The sequence below is a fragment of the Hyperolius riggenbachi genome, chromosome 7 (assembly GCF_040937935.1).
Source record: "Hyperolius riggenbachi isolate aHypRig1 chromosome 7, aHypRig1.pri, whole genome shotgun sequence".
Lineage (NCBI taxonomy): Eukaryota > Metazoa > Chordata > Amphibia > Anura > Hyperoliidae > Hyperolius > Hyperolius riggenbachi.
In genome coordinates this window covers 33,136,384-33,162,567 of record NC_090652.1, presented here as the reverse complement: position 1 = coordinate 33,162,567, position 26,184 = coordinate 33,136,384, and the positions used below count along the sequence as shown (strand labels likewise).

The following is a 26,184-nucleotide window of genomic DNA, read 5'->3' as shown; positions in this document are numbered from 1 at the left end:
GGCCAGTGTATGGGCCCCTTTAGGGTCCTAGCAATGCCCCTGGTGGAAGGAAGGAATGTTCAGCATCACTATGGGCACTTCAAATTGCGACACCTGCAGGTCTGGCTGAAGAAGATGGTGGATCACTTATAAATGAGGGTGGGGGCTAAGGAGCAGCCTCCAAAGGTGAGTAATTCCTATCAGCCCTCCTCCCACCCTTCCAAAACTGACCCACACTATTTACCAACATCTTCTACGGGGTGGTTCTTTTTATATACTTTAGTAATTCAGCACTGAGTTGCCTTTAACCTCCTTGCCGGTTGTCCCGAGCTGAGCTCAGGGTAACCCGCGCAGGAGGATTGCTCAGGCCCCGCTAGGCCGATTTTCACAATTTTTTTATTGCACTTTGCTAGCACTTTGCTAGCTGTGTGCACAACTCGATCGCCGCCGCTCGCCGCCGATTCACCGCTACCCGCCACGCTGCCCCCCCCAGACCCCTTGCACAGCCTGGCCCATCAGTGCCAGGCAGTGCTGAGGGGTGGATCGGGACTCCCTCTGACGTCACGACGTCAATGACGTTGGTGACGTCATCGCGACCGTCACCATGGCGACGGGGGAAGCCATGCAGGAAATCCTGTTCTGAACGGGATTTCCTGCTTGTGCAGATCGCCGGAGGCGATCGGAGTGGGTGGGGGATGCTACTACTCAGCAGCTAGCTACATGATTTAAAAATAAATAAATAAGTGCTGCGCTGCCCCCTTGCTGCAATAATTGGAACGGCAAGAGGGTTAAACTGTGTAATACAGTATTGTGTGCAGTGCAGCAGAGACTCACATAGTTCTGTGGAGTTAAAGTAAATCCTTGCAGGCCCCGAACAAACCAGCATTCTGGAAGATTTGCTAATTCTGTGGATCTTTGATGTTGCAAGTTAATAGCTCAAGCCTCAGGGAAAACGTTTAAAGTTCACTTCCCTAACATAATCTTTGCTCATGTTTTTTCTGTATTTTATTCACTCTTTTTCAGTTTAAACCATTAAAGACGTTGATGTATTGACTCTTGTTGAAGACTGAATAATTTGTTGCTGGTTGTTTTCACACCATTACAAAACTGGAGTTTTCGGTAATTTGGAACTTTTTGAAGAAGATGGTCCAACAACGTCATTTGAAGCATTTTTTGTAAAGGTTCTACCGGGATCTCTGTGTCTCCCTGGATCTTCTGCTCTTTACAGTTTTTTTCCACTTCCTTGTCTGTCTTCATTATATTTGGATCTGATGTACCACACCACAGAAATGATTAAAGCATCTCACTGCAATGTCTACAAGGACCTCTATGGCACTAATCATAACATCTCTGGTCTTACTTCTAAAAACTGAAGGCTAGACAATAGGCCAACCTTCTTGCTCGTGGATTTCGTCTTGCTGCCAAACTGTTCTGAGTGGCAGCATCAAGAGTGGAAAAGAATATTAAACTGCACCTAAACAGAGTTTTCCACCCTAAAATCTGGAAATGCAGCATTATCATGTGTAATAACTTGTACTTCTGGTCCTCAAGAAGACTTAAAGTATCTGTTTCGATACAACATCTAACTTAGAATTAGACTGTGAAAGAATGTTTTGTGCGGCGGCGGCGGCGGCGGCATCCTGTTCTATAGTTTTACTGTAATTTTTGCCTGATATATTTAGTGTTTAAATTTCTGTTTTAAATCGATTCTTCTATTTCTTTTAATATTTTATTTTTTCTTTCCTTAGTTGATGAATTGAATTGCTTGCTAACCTATATTTCATGTCAGAATGACTTATGTTGTGCATAGCAAAGACAAGCATCGGTTCTGTATATAAACTCAACTCCCAAGCCTTTTTCCAGCTTGGCCAGAACTTGTGTAGAGTTCGAAAAGCCCCTCGTTTTGAACTATTTATACAAAAGAGAAGCTTTTTTAGGAAGGACCTTTAGAACACCAAGTTGGGTTGGCCTGGGTTTAGGTGTGAGGTGCAACATGATGACTCTATGACTGAGCCTTGAAGATTCCAGCATGAGTTGAGGTGCAAAGTGAGCCTTTATTATTTAGCCTTAGGTGTAGAGTGATCCTTGATGATTCCAACATGGGGGTTGTTTGAGTGAATGGTACACTCATGAACATTATTATTTGGTATTTATATAGTGCCGACATCCTCTGCAGCGTTGTACAGAGTATATATATTGTCAGAGGGGCTCTACCAGAGGGACATCTAATCTCTACCATGGCCAATTTTTACGCCCTCACTCTGGGTGAAATTTCGCCTATAACTTGCCCTTACTATGGGTTTCCTTTAAAGCCCATTGACAGGTAACCTTCTTTTTTTTTCAGCTTTGAGTCAACACAACTTGTTTTAATCTTTGTATCATCTCGATTAGCTAATGTCAAATAAATCACTTTTAAAGTACCCATTGAGGAGTCAACCCCTTCCAGACTCCCAGAGCTTCAGGTTGTGATCTTCTGCCATAGATCTTCCTGTGCCCAGCCCCGCCCTCTTGCATGGAGCGCAGTCCAGCAGCTGCTGTGCTCAAAGAGGCCACTGTAGTTTCTCCACTCAGTTTGATTACTAAACCCTGACAGAATATAGAGAAGTCTTGCTTGGAGTCAGTGGCATAGCAATAGGGGATGCAGAGGTTGTGACTGCACCAGGGCGCCTGGACCCGAGGGGCCCACCTTCATCCCTCTTATTAACTTTTCATTTGTGCTATTTTGATCCCTAACAAACTGTTTCCTTACTCTGATTACACCTCCCTGACACTGCAGCTGTCCTTGGTAGGATTTGGGATGCCATATTAATAGAATGCTTGGGGCCCCATGTAAAACTCGCACCAGGGCCCACAAGCTCCTTAGTTACACCTCTGCTTGGAGTCCACTACCACCAGCACCCACCCAAAGTTGAAAAGTCTGTGTCAAATGGACACTGACTGTTACCTGGGATACGATAGTAATGTATGTTTCTTTTTTATGCAAGCTTTGTAAATATTTCTTTGTTTTGTTTGATGGTCCACTGACACATCCTGAGATCTTCCCAATACTATTACGTGCCATAAACTTTTCTTACACATACTTATTTTATGCCCTATACTGTAGATGGGATGCATTTGTGGTTTATTACCATTGGGTGTTGCTTATTGCAACAGCTTTTCATTCCATTTTTTTCCCTGATTCAGGAGTACTTTAAAGTTGGATTATACTTCCAATAACTAAAATTTTAGTAGCTACTCTTAGCTACATAAAAGAACATTTGAAAGCATTCCCAAGCTTCCCTGTGTGTAAATTTGTTTATTTTCACTACTAAGAACAGAAGAAGCTTTGTTATCTGTTGCCATCCGCAAAGGCAAGAATCTCCCCATGTCTTCCCTCTGCCCCAGACTCAGCTGTTGCCAGGGTCTATTCAGCAGTGGGGGGAGGGGGGCAGATTAAAGAGAAAGGCACAGGGAGATTCTTGCCTTTGCTGATGACCAGAGATAAGCAAGCTTCTACTTCTCTCTGCAGTGAAAATAACCAATTTTACACACAGGGAATGCTTGGGAATGCTTTGAAATAGTTACTGCAATTTTAGTTTTGGGAGTACAATCTCACTTTAAGTACATCTGTATTTTTCATTTTAAAATGTTTAAAAAAACAATTGCAAGCACTCTACTTCAGAAGGTCACTGCTGTCCATCCCTTGTTCTGTTGTGTACATTATTAAGGGAAATTTGGGTGCAGGGTGAAGCCGAAAGCATGTTCACCCTGCTCCTGCAAGAGTACCAGCAGCATTAATTACTATTCCCCCTCCAGACCACTGTGGACTGTGGGGCAAGATGTAATTTGTTTGCCAGCTACTGCTGGCAGCTAAATTATGCTGTCTTTATTTAAATTTTGGGCTGCATCCTTTGACGGCGGCCAAATCACTACCTGAGGGACGCTATAGACCCAAATCCTATTACGGCCGGTGGCAGCGCCTGACGCACCCAAATTTCCAGCGCCGTTTTTGCCTGACTCAGTTCTGCTGGCACACAAGTTCCTGGTAACATCTGACCCCACTAGATAGGGGCCTCTTCTGTCCCAGTTTTTAGGAGGTGGTTTTAGTTATTGCTCCACCCCTCCCTGCTACATTGCACTGCGTCACTGGCAGATACTGGTCAGAATCTGAAAATCAGCTACAATGACCCTCTGCAAAAAGCTGGATTTATTGCACAATCCAAAGCTGTGTAATTGCAAATGTTGCATAGAGAGGTGCTATTTGAATGCATCAAATGCCATGCATAAAGTGGGACGTTGAATTAGGACACCCTAAGGGCTAGTTGGTTCACACTATGAGCGTTTTGAGGGTTGTTTTTTTTTTAATCACTAGCATTTCTAATATTGCTGTAAAAGTGCTTGTGTGATGAAAGCCTAAGTGAGAGTTCTCAAGTGCGTGATGAGCTTTCTTTCCAATCACAAACGCGGATCCTGCGTCATATTCTGAGCGTTTGCGCTTCCATGCAAGGTATAGTAAAAATCGCAAATAGTTTTAAAAGCACTTTGAACAGCGATTATGTGAGCGGTTTTCAAGCAAATTCGCTTTAAAAGACATTCAGTTCTAGGTCAAAATGCACTTCCTGTTTGTTTGCACACACAAAATTGCTAAATTAAAAACACATACAAAATCGCTTGCAAATAAATCACGCAAATCACTCACTTGCAAAAAACCCCCCCAAAAAATACAAATGCCATCTCTTAACAAAATCGCTCACAAAAGCACGTAGCGCTTGAGATTAGTAGTATGAACTAGGTTTTACTCAAAGTTTACAGACAACAAAAAAGGAAGCTAAACATTTTTTGTACAAAAATTTGTGTAAAATGTCAGTAATGTTTTTTTTGTTTTTTTTTTCAATATGCTTTATTGTGTGTTTTTGTACCTTTCTATGTCAATGTACAGTATATTTATTTTGTTTATGTTTGGCTATTTGATTAAAGGCTGAATTCAGAATATTTGCGCAAGCTTCCTTTCTGTATCAATGATGTATTCTTAGACAAAAAAAAAAAAATTGAAAAATATCCTGGCCAGGTCAACTCTGCAGACTGCAAAGATTTTAACAAATTTTATTTTACCGGTATAAACACCAGCTATTTCAAAGCATTCCTAACAGAAGGTGCAAAAAATGGATTTAGCACTAATTTAGGTAATTTTAATAACACTTAAGGTGCCCTCTTTGAGGTCACGTTCTCAGTAAGACGTTGCAAAAAATTTGAAAAATCAAAAACTTATTACAAAATGATTTTCGGTGGCATTTTCATTCAAAAGTCAAATGTAACATTATTTTTGCCAAAATGAATGCGAAAAGAATATCAGCATTTTTGTTCATCAATAATTGTGATGATATTATCCACTGTAACACATCTAACGTATTCTCCTAATATTTATTCTGTTGACTCTACCTATAACTAAGGCTCTAACACTCATAAATTAAGAGAGTAAAAGCGCCCATATATCTGTCAATGATAAGCAGATTCGATCAAGAGACAGATCTCTCTCTGATCCAATCTGACCAGAGAGAGTTCTGTCAGCTTCCCATACACCACAGGCTGATTCCGAATCTATTTTATAATGAATTCTTGCAGGAATCAGCCTAGTGGTGCCACCTTGTTGCCCTCCAGTGTAAAATGTGCCCTCCTGGTGCTTCATGCCTGATAACTTAACCTGTCAGTGTCTGCCGATGGCTCAGTCTCAGCACTGTCTCAAACACATGAACACTACGCTGTTGCCGGTGTAACCTGGGCAACGTGGGCGTGTGTATGACATCACACACATGCCCATGTTATCCCGGAAACCATGTGGTGTGCTTGTATGTGAGGCAGTGCGGAGAAAAAGCCGGTGGCAGACAGGTAAAGTATTCGCGCACGGGGCACGAGGGACATATTCCATTGCGTTGGCTGCTCTTCTCGATATTGCACGCTGTTACTGTCATGCACCCAATCGAGTGAGCACATCGGCCCTACATCTTGCAGTATAAATACAAAATTGGTTGCATTGTCGATCAGGCATGCTCTCAGGCTGATTTTAGTTGGTTGGCCGCCTAGTCACCTGATATATGGCCACCTTCAGAGTTAGCAGAATTAGGGTTCCTGAGGAGTAAGGGACAAGAATTTGTGCTGGGGTAGGAGAAATGGCAGGCCAAGCATAGTTCACTGCAGAAGCAAAAATATAACAATCCAAAACACAGCATAATGTCCACATGAGACGTTCCAAGTGGGGTAAAGTCTGCTCCATGTGACGTCCTGTGGACTTCATAGTTCCTAGAAGTTTATCTGTCAATCTGGGCTATTCAAAATTAGAACTCTTACAAATAATCTGTTATTTTAGGCCAAGCAAAAATGGCTTCACTCATCACTATCAACAAAGCATCAGACTGCTAAAAAGAATTTTATTTTCTCAAACTCATGTTCTATTTGCTGATTTGAACTGTTACAATCACAGTGTCAACCACAAAACTAGCTCAGCCTGCAGTAGCCTGTGGAGGTAACTGCATCCTGTCCTGTGGCCGGGGTCTTCATACAGCGTGGGCCTTACAAGTAACTTTGACTCACTTTTTGAGAAACAGAAAGTAGCAATGCACTGCCGTTCCCTGTGTAGTACCTATAGGGCAGCGTGCAGGACATAGACTACAAAAAATAAGCAGAAGCAGTGGGAAGAGAAAAAGAACAAAAGGGAAACTTGAAAGGCAAAAGAGGATATTGAGAGGAAAGGTTCTGAAGGACCAAAAGTGTTTTGGAGATATCTGAACTGGGTTAAGATATTTGAACCTGGAAGAAACCACAACTTGATCTAAACATACATTTCAGAGAAAGACCTACAAAAATAGCGGAGAACAGGAAGAACAAAAGGTGATGGACAATGATGTTGTAGGATAAGTGGACTTCAGTAAGACAGAACGTGGTGGTTTATGGCAGTCGTTGTAGACTACGAACTCTACACTACTTCATCTACTTGGATACTTGGTCTTCTGGGAATATCCATAATGGCTTTCTTATTGGGCTGTACCAGTTGCCGGCAAAGTAAGTACAAGTGACTTGGTTTGAATTTCTTCCTCAAGATTGGGAGGATAAATCTTGTAGGTAAAAGGTATTTTTGTATTCCTCCCATTTCAGACTTCCATTAGGGAAGAACGGTAGGGCTGTAAAAAAAAAAAAAAAAAAAAAGTCCTGTACATATTACTTTATAACTTAAACATCAAAAATAAAAAAAAATCAAAGATATCTTACAGTGAAATTCAATCTTCATAGTGAAATAAGCAATCCCTTCTGATCAGCTTTGCAAATTACTTAGATGAATGCCAATCTCCCATTTGCAATGCATTTTTTTCTCCAGAGTTTTCTCCTAAGTGATATTTTTAAACTTGTCAATAAATGCCTTTTCAACCACCAGAAAGCAAGAACATACTGAAGATAATTTTGATAGTACTTTTTCACCTACTTTTCAGTACTTTTTCAGTTGAAGTGCTCGAATGTGATTTTAAATAGAAGATGACAAATTATCTCCTAGGAGTAAACTTGGGAGAAATTGGGAATTGCATATGGACTACTGACCCTCATTCAATTCATCTTTTCTCCTATGTTTTCTCCAAGGTGATAGGTTCACATTTTATAAATAAAATACCTTTTCAGCCCCTAGCAAGCAAGAAAATACTGAGAATAATTTTGACAGTACTTTTCACTAACTTTTTGGTACTCTTTCAATTGCAGAGTGCTAAAAATGTATTTTAAACAGAAGATGAACAATTATCTCCCAGGAGAAAACTTAGGGAAACAAGGGAATTGAATAAGGGCCATTATTTCTTACAGCATACATTGATTCCGAGCACTAAAACACCCAGTCCCTGCAGTGGTCCTAAGGCCTTGTACGTCAGATCGATGGGAAAGTTCCCATTATTCGATTATTTCCAACACGTTCGATTTTATTATCAAGAAAGGGATTGATTTTAAGAGTAGTACTGCACAAAATCGTACTTTTTCTCAATCGTAAGCAGATCACACATATTGTAAATTATCGAAGATAGAAAACTTCCCATTGATCTGATGAGAAAATTGCATCATATGGGGAATAAAATAGTCTGTCAACTTGAGATTGTCAATGCTGCTGTCACTCACTCAGCTTGTACAGGCATGAAAAAGAACTAACAGGACCTACTGCTCTATGCGGCTGATAAGTCATGCAGGAAATGCAAATACCTGTTTTTTTTTGCATTGTATGGAGTATGGATTCCAGACCAGAAAATAAGTGCATTGGTGCTTATGGTCAGATCTGGAAAATTGTACACTAGCTAGCTTTTTATTAAAGATAATTTTAGTACATCATTAGGTATATAGTAAAACTTCGTTAGGTATATAGTTGCCTTGGGACCCCCACGAGTGATCTGTGTGGCAGGAAAAGGAAAGGAGCTTACGGGAGCCCGAAAAAGACCAGTGCTGTCGCACTTTCTAAAAACAACTTGCAGAACATATATTGAAATGCCATGTGTGCACCCTATTCCTTTTTGCATAAATTAGCATTTTTTGAAGACTGGTGTCACTTTTTCTTTTTGGCAACCCCAGAATTGAGACTGCATTGATCGGGTGTGGCGATCCCCCAGGCTTTGCTCTTTATTTGGTTTAGCACTGAAATATTAATACAGTAGAATCTACTATATAGTAAACTTTGATAAAGAAAACCTTTGGCTATAGTAAGCTGAGTCAACAGGTCCCAACCATGTGCCTGTATAAACACAGAATGCATAACCAAGTCTAATATAGTAAGCTACTACTTGAAGTTTACTCTGTAAAGGGATTCTTCTGTAGCCATTTTTTAAAGGACAACCGACGTGACGTGACATGATGAGATAGGCATGTGTATGTACAGTGCCTAGCACACAAATAACCAGGGCTGTGTTCCTTTATTTTTTTTCTCTGCTTGAAAGAGTTTAACATCAGGTATGCAAGTGACAGTTTCTGTCCGGGTCAGGACCAGGTCAGACAGGGTCAGACTATAGAATAACCCTCAGTCATAAATAATTAAAGCCATAAAACACTTTCCTGTCATTAAATGGCTTCTGAGAGCAGAAGAGAGATAAGAATGGTCAATAATTCATAGATTTGAGCTCTGACATACTTCAATGAAGGTTTAATTGAGCAGTGACAATGAAACAGTAAAAACTCAAAAACTAGATTTAAATATAAAATAAAACTGTGGGATATTTTAAAAAGTAATTTTTAGGAGAAGGAGGATGGATACAATTGTTTTTCTCATCAGTTTATTTTCACTTCGGATATCCTTTAAGCAAGCAGTGGAGCAGCTAAGGAGCTCTGGTCCCCAGTGCAAGTTTTACATGCACCCCCCGAACTCTATACATAACAATTGATGCGGTGCACCATAACCTGCCAAGGACAACCACAGTGTCAGAGGTGCAAGAAGGGGGTGGGGAACAGTGTGTTTATGATTACTACTATCCAAAGCATCTATAGAAGCAATCATTACCAGCACAGGACCAATAAAGAGATAATACTGTGCTTGAGGGAGGGCCCCTTGGGGCTCCTCTTGTCCAAGGGCCCTGGTGAGATCACTCACAACCTCTGCATCCAGTGGCGTACCTAGAGGGGTGCAGGCATGCCTCTTGCCATGGGCGCCACAGCACCCCTGTGGTGTGCCACCACTCAGACCTCAGATCGGCATTGACCAGAGAGAAAGAGGGCGCACAGTGACTGTGGTCATCGAGCACTATGCGCCCTCTCTCTTTGCTGGTGATCTGTGGTCTGTCAGTAATGGAGACCCCACTGAAACCAGTGAAATGCCCTAATGGGGGGGGGGGGCTACCTATACAACGTGGAGCTTACGGGGACACCTTTCACTACTTACCCTGGAGGCGGGGGCACTAATACTGGGCAGTGGGCACCTCTGGATACCTATACTGAAGAGACACCTCTGTCCAAATATTGGGGAGAACTCTACATAATACTGGGGGGCACCTCTGGCTACCTATTAGTATTGGTGGAGTTGGGGGACGGAATTTCAGTATTTGCCATGGGCACTATATTGTCAAGCTATGCCCCTGTCTGCATCCTCAATTGCTATGCCGCTGTAAGAAAGGTTAGAATTGTAATGTCCTGATGACATCATACAGTACTATTCTAACAGCAGGGTTATTAGGAGGTTGATGTTGATTCCTTTACCAATTACCTGTTTGACAAAGGATGGTATTATCCATTAGAATTACTCCTAGCAGTGACATTATACAGGTAAAACACAAAAAAATTATAATATCCTGCAAAAGTCAATTTATTTCAGTAATTCAACTTAAAAGGTAAAACTAATGTATGAAAGACTCATTACATGCAAAGCGAGATATTTCAAGCCTTTATTTGTTATAATGTTGATGATTATTATGGCTTACAGCTTATGAGAAGACGTCCCAAAATCAAACTCTCAGCTCATTAGAATATTGTGAAAATGTCCAATATTCTCGGCTCAGTGTGTCAGACTCTAATCAGCTAATTACTCCAAAACACCTGTAAAAGGTTCTTATTTCATATATTAGTGTTACCTTTAAATGACCAGTGCCACTATCGCGAAAATCTCAAAATTGTAAAAACATACAAATTAGAAGTATGTTTCTTCCAGAGTAAAATGACACATAAATTACTTTTCTTCTATGTTGCTGTCACTTGCAGAAGACAGTAAGGCTGGTTTCCCAGTGGGACGTTAAAGTCCCACGTTACAGCAAACAGAAACACAGCCTAACTCACAGCACTGTAAAATCAATGTGCTGCTCACAGTGCCACGTTGGGTTATATAGTAATGCAGCACGTTTAAACAAAGTGCTGCATGCTGTACGTTATACTGGGCTAAGCCACGTTAGACTGTTTGCACATGCTCAGTAATGTTGGAGGAGGAGGTCTCCCCTCCTCCTCCGCAGCCAGCCACATGGCTAATTAATATTCACTGCACTGTGGTGACTCGTGGTGGGACTGTAGGGTTGTCCGGATCATGAACGAATCGTTCATTTGATCCGGATTTTTTTGTGTGAGTCGAATCATCCGGATCATCACAAAGAAAGATTTGGTTCACAGTGGATGTCTGTCTGGAAGAAACAGGAACATACAGAATGTACAGTGCAGGGAAAGTCCTGTCCTGCTAGTCATTTCACCCAGTCTGCTTCCCTAGTAAAATGATTCAAATGATTCGGTTCAAAGATCCAGATCTTTTCAATGATCCGATTCAAATGATCCGAAACCTTAAAAAGATCCGGACTTCCTATCACTAACCTGGAGCTGCTGCTTTGAGAGCTGCATAACACAGCTCAATCTGACGTCCAACTTCAACACCACCACGCGTTGCGTTAGGGGCACGTTATGCGACCATAACGTCCCCTACAACGCAACGTCTTGGTGGGAAAGAGGCCTAAAAGCCTGACAGAAATGACAGGTTTTGGACTAGTCCATTTCCTCATGGGTGATTCTTAGGGTTTTATTTATTTTCAAAAGCACTTAGTGAATGGGAGTTGCACCATTCAACTGCCAAAAAATGTGCAGCGGGCAGGGAGGCTTGCCGACATCTTTGTATAAATGCTTTTTCAGGGAATGTCTTCATAAAGAATAAAGGCCACGCTGAGACTCCCCCATGAAGGGATGGACTAGTCAGTTCTGTCAGATTTCTACTGCCTACTGTAAGCAACAGGAACATAGGAGAAAAGTAATTTATGCCTCATTTTACATTGGAAGAAACTCTCTTCTTTCTACATTTTGTATGCGTTTACCTGTATTTTAAATGTTACAATTTTTCGTGGTAGTGGTCCTTTAAGTTGAATTACTGCAATAAATGGGCTTTTGCATGATATTCTAATTTTTCGAGTTTCACTTGTACTAATACCTGCCTGGATCCCAATGGCTGATGTCACTTTAGAGTTCTGTTTGGCCATTGCGTAACGATGAAAGAAATACGTTCAAATTAGGCGGCTCTGGTTGTCAGACCAACACAGGAAGTGTCATCAAAACATACAAGAGATAACAAGAAACTCAAAGGGCCTGAATCACAAAGCGGTGCTAACAGTTAGCACGCTGGTGAAAAGCCCTTTATCATGCCTAAACTCAGTTTAGGCATGATAAGTTTAGGTGTGATAAGTTTAGGTGTGATAAGTTTAGGCATGATAAGTTTAGGCATAATAAGTTTCGGAGTGATAACTATAGCACCAACTGGGTTAGCACCGCAGTGCACAGCTGATCAAAAGTTTTGCGCTAGCAAAGTCTGGTGCACTTTGCATAGAGTTTAATGGCGCTGCTTTGCGTGCGGGACTTTGCATGCGATCTAAACTTATCTAAACTTTTCATGCCTAAACTTATCATGCCTAAACTTATCATGCCTAAACTTATCATGCCTAAACTGAGTTTAGGCATGATAAAAATGGTTATCACGCCTAAAGTCTCTAACTGGGTTAGCACCGCTTTGTGAATCGAGCCCAAAGTGTCTGTATTTCTTTTTGTTAAATTTTGACTAGGTAGACTGGGGAAGGCACTGACAACTATCATGGAAATTTGTACAATTCAAAGAGACTCTGAAGCCTCTTTAAAAATCAGTTTTTACCTCTTATTTATGTTAAGGATCTATGCCTGACCTAAAACGCCGCTATCCCGTGACCGAATGAGGGTTTTATCACCCCCAAATCCCCAGGAGCATTTCCTGGTAGAGGCAGAGCTTTCTGCAGTAGCTCTGCCTCTCCTCGCATCAATCCCCGCTGATCGCCGCCTCTCCCCGCCCCTCTCAGTCTTCTTTCATTGAGAGGAGCGGAAGAGAGGCGGAGATGCACGGTGGATTGATGCGAATGGAGGCAGAGCTACAATGGTAAGCTCTGGCTCTGCCTCCCTGAGCAGCAAAATCTATGACCAAGAAAGTTGTGGATTTTTGCCCTAGATTTGAGGGTGATAAAACCCTCGTTTGGCCACAGGGTATGAGGCGTTTTAGGTCTGCCAATGATCCTTAACATAAATAAGTGGTTAAATCTGATTTTTAAACAGGCTTCAGAGTCTAACATACATGTAAACTCATACTTATAGGCTGTGCATTTCTTCCTGAGTAAAATGCTCTAAAAATTACTTTTCATCCTAAGGTGCTGTCGCTTACAGTAAGCAGTTATAATTGACAGATCTGACAGGTTTTCATGGGGCTTCTCTGCATTTCTTTTATTCTTTACAAAAGCCCTCCCTGGAAATAATCAATACAAAGATGCCGGCCAGCCTGCCTACTCTATTCTGACAGTTGGCCTGAGCAACTGCCACCCAGTAAGTGGTTTTGAAAATAAAATAAACCCTGGGAATCCCCCATGGGGATATGGACTAGTCCAAAATCTGTCAGATCGTTCAGATTTTAACTATCTAATGTAAGTGACAGCAATGTAGAAAAAAAGAAAGTTATTGGGCATTTTAATCATTTTAATTACATGCATGAATTTTCCATTTCACAGTTGTTAACTTTGTACCTCCTATTCTGTCAGTGGGAAATGGCTTAAAGCAAATGTGAACTAAACATAAACATATGAGATTATGATTTGTTTTTTAATAATGGAAACTAGAACACTAGTAAGAAAGAACAGCGTCTCATTTTTTTTTTTTTAATTCTCAGTTTAAGGGCTGTGTTTTTAAGACCGAGTAGTAAACAGAAGCCATGACAGTCTGATGTAAAATTTGCTTTATTCAGCAGTACTGACTCTTTGAGCTTTTCAGCTCTAACATGTTATCAGCAGTGTTTTCTCAGCCAGATAGAAGTGTTGTGCCTTTTATTTACATTTTGGGACAGTGGACCTTATTCAACAAGCTGTTTGAGAGGCTCGTTTGTATAAAACACTGAACTGATTTTCTTAACAAGTGCCGGAAAATAGAAAGGGGTTTCAGACAATTTCTTATTAGGACTAGTACTTGTAGTTATCTCATCATGCCAGTTCAGGTACATTTTAATGCCGGCATGTTGCTCTCACAACTTCCTGTTTTAATCTTTTTTAGATGAAAGTTTATTATCATTTGTATTCTCTTGACCAATTGAGTATCTCTGCAGAAAGCAAATGCAAATATGCATCCTGCATCCCATCACAAGTGCTATATTTGTGCATAGATATTTCAGCCACTACATCGACTTGTAGTCAGAAACAGAGATGCTCGGATGTGCCTTATCCACGAATTCGGAAATCCGCGTGGTTGCAAAAAAAAATCCGCATTCGGCCCCGCCGCATGCGGATTTTCGTCCGCGTCCACGCAACCACGCGGATTTTTTCCCGTGAATGGCGTAATCACGCGCGGATTCACGCCCGGAGGCGGATTTTCTTTTAACGTTAATAACAAAGCCCCCATACATGCTACAGTCCCCCAAATAGCATGGATTATCGAGGTGATAAGGGGCAACATAACTTCAACATAAAAAATTCCCCCCAAAAAATTTTTTCTAGAGAAAATGGATTTTAAAGTGAAATCAACACTTTAAATGGGGCTATTAATTGGTAATAAGTGGTTTTAAAAAGGGATATACGCGTTAAGCAGTCAAAGAGGTGAAGGCGAGTTCCAATGGCACTTGGCGGCGAAGGTACCGCTGGAGGAGGATGAGTGGCTGACGGCAAAAAGGCTCCAGAGAGGTTTTTGTAATTTTTTTTTTTTTTTTTTGCAGCAATTAGCAATGACATCGCAGCAGAGTTGTCAGTGGACACGGGCAGTGTGAACGCAGAGTGCAGTGGTGGTAGCGACTGAGTCAGGAGAAGGACTATGCGGGCGGTCAGTTCAGCAGCACAGAAGGACCACGGCAACATACTGGTGGTAGTAGTAGCAGCACAGCGTCATAGTGCTGGCCAAAAAATTAAATGCACCCGGTGACCCGGGCAGTGTGAACGCAGAGTGTAGTAGCGACTGAGTCAGGAGGACAAAGCAGGCGGTCAGTTCAGCAGCAGCAGCACAGTAGTAGTAGCACAGCGTCATAGTGCTGGCCAAAAAATTAAATGCACCCGGCGACCCGGGCAGTGTGAACGCAGAGTGTAGTAGCGACTGAGTCAGGAGGACAAAGCGGGCGGTCAGTTCAGCAGCAGCAGCACAGTAGTAGTAGCACAGCGTCATAGTGCTGGCCAAAAAATTAAATGCACCCGGCGACCCGGGCAGTGTGAACGCAGAGTGTAGTAGCGACTGAGTCAGGAGGACAAAGCGGGCGGTCAGTTCAGCAGCAGCAGCACAGTAGTAGTAGCACAGCGTCATAGTGCTGGCCAAAAAATTAAATGCACCCGGCGACCCGGGCAGTGTGAACGCAGAGTGTAGTAGCGACTGAGTCAGGAGGACAAAGCGGGCGGTCAGTTCAGCAGCAGCAGCACAGTAGTAGTAGCACAGCGTCATAGTGCTGGCCAAAAAATTAAATGCACCCGGCGACCCGGGCAGTGTGAACGCAGAGTGTAGTAGTGACTGAGTCAGGAGGACAAAGCGGGCGGTCAGTTCAGCAGCAGCAGCACAGTAGTAGTAGCACAGCGTCATAGTGCTGGCCAAAAAATTAAATGCACCCGGCGACCCGGGCAGTGTGAACGCAGAGTGTAGTAGCGACTGAGTCAGGAGGACAAAGCGGGCGGTCAGTTCAGCAGCAGCAGCACAGTAGTAGTAGCACAGCGTCATAGTGCTGGCCAAAAAATTAAATGCACCCGGCGACCCGGGCAGTGTGAACGCAGAGTGTAGTAGCGACTGAGTCAGGAGGACAAAGCGGGCGGTCAGTTCAGCAGCAGCAGCACAGTAGTAGTAGCACAGCGTCATAGTGCTGGCCAAAAAATTAAATGCACCCGGCGACCCGGGCAGTGTGAACGCAGAGTGTAGTAGCGACTGAGTCAGGAGGACAAAGCGGGCGGTCAGTTCAGCAGCAGCAGCACAGTAGTAGTAGCACAGCGTCATAGTGCTGGCCAAAAAATTAAATGCACCCGGCGACCCGGGCAGTGTGAACGCAGAGTGTAGTAGCGACTGAGTCAGGAGGACAAAGCGGGCGGTCAGTTCAGCAGCAGCAGCACAGTAGAAGTAGCACAGCGTCATAGTGCTGGCCAAAAAATTAAATGCACCCGGCGACCCGGGCAGTGTGAACACAGAGTGTAGTAGCGACTGAGTCAGGAGGACAAAGCGGGCGGTCAGTTCAGCAGCTCAGAAGGAGGACCATGGCAACTTACTGGTAGTAGTACCATAACACCAAAAAATTAACCAAGGTAGGCACTAGGCAGGTAGTAAATGTCTTTATAAAGGCAGGCATAGTTAACAACAGCACATGCAGCAGCCACTTCATGTCCCCCTGTGTCCGACAATAGGGGCCAGGAACTCACCTTCCACCCAAGCCTGGTTGATTTTCAGGAAGGTGAGTTTGTCCACAGAGGCGTGGGAGAGCCGAGAGCGCTTCTCTGTGACCACGCCACCGGCCGCACTAAAGCATCTCTCTGAGAGGACACTGGAAGGAGGGCAGGATAGGAGTTCCAGGGCGTACTGGGAAAGCTCGCTCCAGATGTCCAGTCTCTTGACCCAGTACTCCAAGGGGTCCACGGGGCTGTCGGTGTCATTGAGCCCGCTGGATGACCCCATATAGTCAGACACCATGGTGGTCAGTCGTTGCTTGTGCTGGTTGGTGGTGGATGCTGTGGCGGGCACCTCTGTTCTGGGCTGCTGCACTGCATACAGGCTCTTGCTTAGGCTCTTCAGGTCTCCGGGGCGCCAGTTGCTGCTGCTGCTGCTGGTGGTTGTTGTTGTGCTGCTAGTGGCAATGGCAGGCACCTCTTGCTGGCTTGGCAGAGCAGTTACAGTGGGGGTGGAATGCTGGGGGAATGCTTCCAGTAGTCTGCGCACAAGGGCCTCCTTCAACTCCCTTGTGCGTTGCTCGGTGGTGGATGGCGTCATTAAGTCTCCCAGCTTCCCCTTCAGACGGGGATCAAGCATCAAGGTAATACAGATGTCCTCCCTTGAACGCATCTGGATCACCCGGGGGTCCCTGCGAAGGCAGCGCAACATGTGCACAGCCATGGGAAACAAGTGGGCCCTGCCAGCACGATCTTCCTCGTCCTCGCCATTGTCCCATAACGCATGCCTGTCCTCTTCCTGTGCCATGTAGTTGTCCTCCTCAAACCGCCATCCACGTACAACGCCTGCTGCACTCTGCTCCTCCTCCTCATTCAGGTTAGGGACCTCCAACTCTTCCACTACCTGCTGTGAGCCCTCCTCTGAGCTGGACTGTGCTGCCATCTGCTCCTGTTCTTCCAACTGCCTCAGGGCTTCATCCCCACGCTCAATTAAATTGTCCATTGCCTGCTCCAGTAGACAAACCAAGGGCACCCACTGGCACACAGAGGCCCGCTCCTCACTGACCATCTTGGTTGCCTCCAGGAAGGGACTCAGCACCAGGCATACTTGCTGCATCAGTGTCCACTGAGTGGCAGTAATCATGGGGACTTGCTGGTTGCTGGGGACACTTGGGTCTAGCATGTAGGCCCTAAGAGCCAGCCTGTGCTGACACAGCCGCTCCAACATGGCCAGAGTCGAATTCCAGCGAACTGGCATGTCGATGATCATCCGGTGTTGTGGCCTTCCATACTGCTGCTGTAAGGTGGACAAGAGTGCAGAGGCAGTGGCTGACAGGCGGAAAAAGCGTACCACCGCCCGGGCATCCTGCAGCAGCTCGCTCATCCCCTGGTAGGTGCGCAAGAAGCGCTGCACCACAAGATTGAGCACGTGGGCCAAGCAGGGGATGTGCTGGAGGTTTCCCTGCTGCACTGCTGCCACCAGGTTGGCCCCGTTATCGGCTGCCACATACCCCACTTCCAGGCCTCTGGGGGTCAGCCACCTCCGCTCCTGCTTCCTGAGGGCGGCCAGGACGTTGGTGGCCGTAAGCCTCTCCTTCCCCAGGGTCACCAATTTTAAAAGGGCTTGGCAGTGCCGAGGCTTGGCGCTGCTGCTGCCGAGGCGGGCTTGCTTTCCGGGTGCTGAGGGAGTGTCGTGACAGGACCCTTCTGCATCCCCCCTGATCCCGCGTGGTGGCACCACTAGCTGGGCTGATGCGCTCTTGTCCTCCCTCCCTTCCATCAGTGTCACCCAGTGGGCCGTAAAGGACAGGTAGCGACCTGTCCCAAATCTGCTACTCCACGAGTCCATGGTCACGTGGACCCGCTTGCCCACAGAGTAGTCCAGGGAACGGGCCACGTTTTCCACCGCAAACTTGTGGAGTGCTGGGATCGCGCTCCTGCTGAAATAGTGGCGACTGGGGACTTGCCACTTGGGGATGCCAAATTGGAGCAGCGTCCGCATGGCGCTCCCCTCCTGCACCAGGGAGTAGGGAAGCAGCTGTGATGCCATGGCCCGGGCCAGCAAGCCATTTAGTTTGCGGATCCGCCTGTGGCTTGGAGGCAGAGGCTTGGTCAGACCCTGAAAGGTGTCGCTCAGCAGGGTCTGACGACGCTGGGATGCAGGGGAGGCAGAGGAGAGAGATGAACACTGGCTGCCAGCCTCAATGTCTGTGTCCTGAGCAGCCGAGGTGGAAGAGCGCTTGCGTGCTACTACTGCTGCTGCTGTGGGGGATTCACGACCCTGAGGGAGGGAGGATGCTGCTGCGCTGGTGGGCCTTCTGCTCTCAGGAACCCCTGCCAGCAGTGCCTGCTTCCTCTTAAAGTCCGCATACTCGCGGCAGTGGCGGCTTCTCAGGTGGCCCTGGAGGGATGAGGTACCCATCTTGCTCAGACTTTTCCCACGGCTCAATCTTTTGCTGCATAACCTGCACACCGCATACCTTTTGTCATCAGTACATTCCTCAAAGCAATCCCACACTGGTGACTTTAATTTACTGCGGCCCCCACTAGCAGAGGGTGCAGCGGAGCAATGTGTGGTAGTAGTTGCCGGGGGTTGCATGGTGGTGGTGCCGGCTGAAGCAGTGTCCTGTCTACTTCCTCCACGCCCACTGCTGCCGATGCCCCTGCCCCTGCCTGACATATGGCGATATCCTTGCCTAGGCCGAGGTGACTCGTCATCCTGCTCTGACCATTCTTCCACGGACTCAGCAGGCTGCACATAGTTAGGGTCCACAACGTCATCATCAGCAGCATCATCATAATCCAGCTCTTCCTCTGACTCCCCCGCCTCCTCTTCTGTCCCTACATCCCCAGACACAGACCCCTCTTCTTCATCACCAGAACTCAACAACGCTTGTGATTGTGGCCCGATCTCAATCTCTGCCACATCAGTCCCCAGTAAGTCCTGTGCTTCTTGCATCAGCAGGTTCCCAGATGCCGGACTGAGGGACAGAACGCTGTCATCCTGGGAGGGCTGCTGACCAGTGGGTGCTGGGGTGGATGTCACAACAAGCGTGGGATGTTGGCTGCTGCTGCTACTGCTTGGAGTGGTGCTCACAGTAGAGGTCTGGGAGGAAGTCATGATGTCCATGAGTACGTCAGGTTCCATTTGCTCAACCACCACACGGGGACCAGAAACTTTAAAATATTTGGACAATGGCGTCCGCTGACTCGGCCCAGGCTTTGCTGCCCCCTTTTCTGCTGCATCACGACCACGTACAGCTGGGCGTCCTCTCCCTGGACGTGGAGCAGTCCCAGAAGTGGCTGAGGCAATTGAACTCCCTTTCCTCTCACCCCGCGAAACCCTGCCAGACATGTTGCTAGTAATGAATCACTGGATGCAGTGGGCACAGTACAAGGTCACTGAAGGATGCAGTGGGCACAGCACAAGGTCACTGAAGGATGCAGTGGGCACAGTACAAGGTCACTGAAGGATGCAGTGGGCACAGCAGTGGGCACTGGATATACAACTAGGTCACTGAAGGATGCAGTGGCCACAGTACAAGGTCACTGAAGCAGGGGCGTAGGAATAGGCCCTGCAGCCCCTGCGCCCGCGGGGGGGCCCGCCCCCCCCCCCCTGGGGCCCGCTCGGGGCCGTTTTGTGGGTGCTGGAGGGGTGGCAGCATGAGGGGAAAGCCTTGCCCACAGTCGGCGGGGAGAGGGGTAGTTCCCCCCTCTCCCTCACCTCGGGGCTCTCCCCTCTGCGCTCCCCTCCAGCTCGTAAGTGTCTGTGGGGCTGTGGTGGGCAGCGAGCGGCGGGCAGATACATACCTGCTTCCGTGCGTTCCATCGGAGACTTCTCCCTCTAGCGGCTGACGTCACTTCCGGAAGTGACGTCAGCGCCCCTGCACTGAAGGATGCAGTGGGCACAGTACAAGGTCACTGAAGGATGCAGTGGGCACAGTACAAGGTCACTGAAGGATGCAGTGGGCACAGCAGTGGGCACTGCATATACAACTAGGTCACTGAAGGATGCAGTGGCCACAGTACAAGGTCACTGAAGGATGCAGTGGGCACTGGATATACAACTAGGTCACTGAAGGATGCAGTGGCCACAGTACAAGGTCACTGAAGGATGCAGTGGGCACAGTACAAGGTCACTGAAGGATGCAGTGGCCACAGTACAAGGTCACTGAAGGATGCAGTGGGCACAGTACAAGGTCACTGAAGGATGCAGTGGCCACAGTACAAGGTCACTGAAGGATGCAGTGGGCACAGCAGTGGGCACTGGATATACAACTAGGTCACTGAAGGATGCAGTGGCCACAGTACAAGGTCACTGAAGGATGCAGTGGGCACAGCAGTGGGCACTGGATATACAACTAGGTCACTGAAGGATGCAGTGGCCACAGTACAAGGTCACTGAAGGATGCAGTGGGCACAGCAGTGGGCACTGGATATACAACTAGGTCACTGAAGGATGCAGTGGGCACACAAGGATGTCACACTGTGTAATGAGATGCTCATATGCCAGCGAGCGAGCGAGCAGTGGGCACTGGGCACGGCTCAAGGTCACTGACAGAATGAATGAACAGCGCTGGCAGAGAGTGGCGGCGCCGGCGGTGTGACTGGCTGCCTGCAAATAGTACAAGTGTATAACTGTCACTGGAATATACAAGTGAACACTGCAGCTGCACTAACCTGCCTGCCTGCACTCTACACACAGATAATCCCCACTCCCACTACACTGCAGCACTGAACCTGCCTGCACAGCACTACACACAGTTAAATAATCACTAGACTCCCACACTCCCACTACACTACACTGACTACAACTAACTACAGCAATCACTCACTGACTAGCTAACTGTGTACAGTATAAGAGCAGTGTTAGCAAAAAAACGCTTTGTTTTTAACACAATAAATGCACTTGCTCAAACAACAATGGCCTGGAGATAATCCTCTCAGCACCACAGTCTAGTAGCAAGGACAGAGCTTTTCCATCATGGCCGCCGCTTTATATTCAGGAGGGGAGGGCATAGCTCCCCTCCTGTGATTGGTTGCTAGGGCTTGGCTTGGGGAACTCTGATTGGCCTGCAATGTGTCACTTCCGCATAGTTTGACGCATTTCCGCAAACCACGACTTCAGCCCCGGGTTTCACGAGCGTGAATGCGGATTTCTGTCCGCATTCACGCGAAGCCGAAGTAGATTTTCGTGGTTGAAAATCTATTCACGGCTTAGCGTGTCCGAGGCGGAATGCGTCAAAATGGTCGTGAATCCACGCGTAAGCGTGATCACGACCTGGCGGTGAGCACCACTGGTCAGAAAGTGTTTTGCACCTAAAACAGAGCCTGAACTGAAAATAGAAAGTCAAAGTATTTATACACAGGTCATACGTACCTCCCGTGTAGTCTACTCCTCGATCTCTTTCTCCTCTCCTGTGTCCCATTTGTCCACTGTGATCAGTGGAATTCTCCGGCCTCCATTTTAAAAATGTCCACTACCCCATAACAGCTTCCTGGTCAGCACACTGTTAAACTGTAATATCACCCACTTGAGCCATAGGGAAACATGGACATTACTTTGCACATTCAGATGTAACTGACAGCAGCTGATATATAACTGACAGCAACTGGTTTATTCCAGTTCTGACAAAATATTGTCAGGACTGGAAGGGATTCCTGTAAGAAGAAAATGGTGAGTTTCTGAGAGGAAGTGATGGCGAAGTTAGTATATAATATTCATTTGCAGCTACATCATGTGTTTATTTTAAATAATTTTACTCGCTTCAGGTTCCCTTTAACCTTCCTGGCGGTAAGCCCGAGCTGAGCTCGGGCTTTGCCGCCGGAAGGCACCGCTCAGGCCCCGCTGGACCGATTTGCATAATTTTTTTTTTGCTAGCTGCGTGCAGTGCCCGATCGCCGCCGCTACCCGCCGATCCGCCGCTATCCGTCGCGCCGCAGCCGCCCCCCCCCCCCCCCCCCCCAGACCCCGTGCGCTGCCTGGCAAATCAGTGCCAGGCAGCTCTATGGGGTGGATAGGAATCCCCTTTGACGTCACGACGTCGATGACGTCGGTGACGTCATCCTGCCCTGTCGCCATGGCGACGGGGGAAGCCCTCCAGGAGATCCCGTTCTTTGAACGGGATCTCCTGATCGCCGATCGCCGGCGGCGATCAGAGGGGCTGGGGGGATGCCGCTGAGCAGCGGCTATCATGTAGCAAGACTTTGTCTCGCTACATGAAAAAAAAAAATAAAAAAAAAAGATTTGCTGCCCCCTGGCGATTTTTTAGCAAACCGCCAGGAGGGTTAAGGGACTACTACACTTACTCTTTACCTACACTATTATGCGTAATAATTAGAGATGTCCCAAACGGTTCGCCGGCCGGCGAACTTTAGGTGGTTCGCGTTTGCCGGCGAAGGCGAACTTTTGCAGTTGCTTTACTCACTCGTCTGCCTACAGTAATTAGTTAAGGGACAGCTGCCGACAGACTCTGCTAGGGATAGTTTAGTTAGGATCTTGTAGGTTTGTTCCTAGCTGATTGTTATTCCTTATACTCCCTCCCTCTATCTCCTCCCTCCTCCCGGAGGGAGGAGGGTCTCGCCTTCCAGGGAATTGTAGTATTTCAAAAGCCAGCTTACATTCCGTGGCTGGGAATTGAACCCAGGTCTCAGTGTGTGGTAGGTAACTCATTTAACCACTATGCCACCAACAACACTACATGCTGAAGCCAGCCTAGCATGTACCATTATGATCAATCCAAGAAAAAAATTAGCTTGCTTTATCCACAGAATTGTACTATATCAAAAGCCAGCTTACACACCATGGCTTGAAATTGAACCCAGGTCTCAGTGTGCAGTAGGTAACTCATTTAACCACTATACCACCAACAACACTACATGCTGAAGCCAGCCTAGCATGTACCATTATGATCAATCCAAGAGAAAAATGATCTTGCTTAATCCACGGAATTGTACTATATCAAAAGCCAGCTTACATACCGTGGCTTGGAACTGAACCCAGGTCTCAGTGTGTGATAGGTAACTCATTTAACCACTATACCACCAACAACACTACATGCTGAAACTTCTTGGAGCAGACTTATTTCCTTCCTCCAAAAGACACACATACATCCCCATAAAATCATTCAACAGCAACTGCATACACAGTCTTTGTGGTACACAGTCTGTGTGGCACAATTGGTTAGTGCGTTTGGCTGTTAACTGCAAGATTGGTGGTTCAAGCCCGCCCAGGCATGGCCTTGCCTCTTGTGTTCAACAGTTGTCAGAAGAGAACCCCAGATAGCCAGGTAGATTTCTCTCTCTCTCTCTCTCTCTCTCTCTCTCTCGGAATTGCTTTTTCAATCTGGCAGAATTCCGAAATTGCCTGTGAAATTCTGCTGGTATCCGTTGATGGTTTCAAACTGAAAATTCACTTCAATGACATCAAGTCCTAGAGAGAGAAAAAGAGAGATAATTTTTCTCTTGGGTATATCACAATTGTACATGCTAGGCTGGCTTCAGCATGTAGTGTTGTTGGTGGTATAGTGGTTAAATGAGTTACCTACCACCCACTGAGACCTGGGTTCACTTCCCAGCCCAGCCTGGGTTCAATTCCCAGCCACGGTATGTAAGCTGGCTTTTGATATAGTACAATTCCGTGGATTAAGCAAGCTAATTTTTCTCTTGGATTGATCATAATGGTACATGCTAGGCTGGCTTCAGCATGTAGAGTTGTTGGTGGTATAGTGGTTAAATGAGTTACTTACCGCACACTGAGACCTGGGTTCAATTCCCAGCCATGGTATGTAAGCTGGCTTTTGATATAGTACTCCGGGAGGAAGGAGTGAGGGAGAGAGGGAGGGGGGAGAGAGTGAGAAGGGATTCCTGGTGTCATAAAGTAGTGTAGGCCTGCAACTGAACATTCAATGAGATTTCTGACCTTAAAACACTGCTTTGTATAACATTCAGATTTTTTTCTGGGACTTTTGATGTGTATTTTACTCAACCATATCTTCCTCCAGGTATTAGACCCCATGAAAAATCTTTTCTATTATTTTTCCAGTCAGCAGAAATGTTTCAAAATTTTGAAGTTTGCCTCCCCATTGAAGTCTATTGCGGTTCGCAAAAGTTTGCGCGAACCGAACCTTCCGCAAAAGAAAATCGGAGGTTTGCAACATAGTAGGGTCCAGTGCAGGTCCCGGATCTAGTGTAGCACTGTACAGGGTACAGCTCTGTCACTGAGCTGTACCCAGGAGAGGCTCGCAATCAGATTGCTCTCATAGGCTGATGCCTATGAGAAGCAATCAATGTTATTGGATCTCAAGGGGAGGGATAAATGTTAAAAAAAAGTCATTTTTAATTGAAAAAAAAACAATAAAATTAATAAAAATAATAAAACCCGTAGCAGCAATCAGATGCCACCAACAGAAAGCTCTGTTGGTGGCAAGAAAAGGGGACAAGATTCATTTGTGTGCTAAGTTGTATGGCCGTGCAGTGAGCTGTTGAAGCTGCAGTGTGCTGAATTGTAAAAAATGTCCTAGTCACTAGGAGGGTGTAAGCCTGTGGTCCTCAAGCAGTTAAAAACTATTTTAATAAAATGTATCCGCCCATGTTATGAATCAAGCTTGACTCCAGTTTACATGTTCATGGTGGTGGTCACCTGTCCCTATTTTTGAACACCGGGTGCAGGCCTGGATTTACATCACAGGAGCCTATAGGCACTGATGTCCTGGCACCCTAGACTTCGCCCTCCATGGACCTACAAACCCCACCATAAGTGTGGTGGCTGTCCAGCTGTCACTTCTCCCTTACTTCCCTTGCCCGTCATGGGTAGCTACAGGTGCCCCTTAGTATTAGGTAGTCAGAGGTACCCTCAGTATTAAGTTACATAGGGAAGGAGGTAGGCACTTGAGGTTCAGAGCGAGCTGCCTTTCTATCATCAGGTGCCTGCAGTGCCTTATGGTAAATCCGGCCCTGACTGGGTGTCTGCAGGCTGCACAGAGGCTGTGATTTAGACAGACAGGAAGTAGGAACACATATTGCTTAATGTCCATTGTGGATTGGAATTCTTTGGCTGCTAGAGTTTGATTTCTACCAGCACTTATATCTTCCCCATTTTCTACATGTAATAAAGCAAAGGACTTGGATTTGTGCATCTGGTATAGGACTGAGATCATTGGATTGAGATGTTGGCCTTATTTACAAGTGTTTGTACAACTTGCACTTTTCTGCAATAAAAAAGATCTTGCATTAGAAAAGAACAGATAAATGATTGAACTGTGTTCACTTTCTGTATACAGATAAGACGCGTGGAGTCACGGAACGCCGCTCTCCTCCTCCGTAAGCATATGTCTGACATTCTTTTATCCCATTATAACTGTCCCACTATGGGTAATTTTGTGTTATTTGTTCACAAGGACTCCTGAACCTCAACTTCATCCTCGCTACCAGACAGGTAAGGATATTCTTATCTACCACTAAACAGAAAATATTGTCCACAAGTCACTAAGATCATGCTGGTGATAATACGGCAAGTGAAAAGCTATTATCTCACATAGATCAGTATTTTCAGTGTTAATTCACTAAAGAAGCTTGCCTTGTTATCTTACCACTCCAGTCCTTAACTTATCACCTTTGTAGTTATTTTTGCATTCAGTAGATAGGGAAAGGAGGAGCACACGCAGGCAGGATGTAACTTTGCCCCTCCTACTGTCTCCTCTGCCAGCATGATTAGAGCTAGACTGCAGGTGCTGTGTATGGCAGCCAGGAAAGGAGAGAGAGAGGCTGTGTGTGTGTGTGTGTGTCTGTCTATGTGTGTGTGTGTATTTCTGTGTCTGGCTGTGTGTGTATATAAATAAGCGTGATCTCTCTCTCTTCCTCCCTTCTGTACACAGCCCCTTCTGTTTAAAGATACTGAAAAAATGAAGCAGATGGCTCA

General features: G+C 45.9%; 2 protein-coding genes across 2 annotated transcripts in view; both read left to right on the top strand.

Moving 5' to 3' along the window:
- Nucleotides 1–3,178, top strand: part of LOC137525468 (E3 ubiquitin-protein ligase TRIM58-like) — a 115,509-nt gene extending 112,331 nt beyond the window's left edge. The window contains exon 14 of the mRNA XM_068246568.1: nt 1,003–3,178. Coding sequence (XP_068102669.1) covers nt 1,003–1,007 — 5 coding nt within the window. The 3' untranslated portion in view covers nt 1,008–3,178. The remainder of the gene's footprint in view (nt 1–1,002) is intronic.
- Nucleotides 3,179–6,651: 3,473 nt separating this feature from the next.
- Nucleotides 6,652–26,184, top strand: part of LOC137525467 (uncharacterized) — a 75,278-nt gene continuing 55,745 nt past the window's right edge. The window contains exons 1-3 of the mRNA XM_068246566.1: nt 6,652–7,014; nt 25,547–25,586; nt 25,664–25,701. Of these exons, the coding sequence (XP_068102667.1) occupies nt 6,903–7,014; nt 25,547–25,586; nt 25,664–25,701 (190 nt within the window). The 5' untranslated portion in view covers nt 6,652–6,902. The remainder of the gene's footprint in view (nt 7,015–25,546; nt 25,587–25,663; nt 25,702–26,184) is intronic.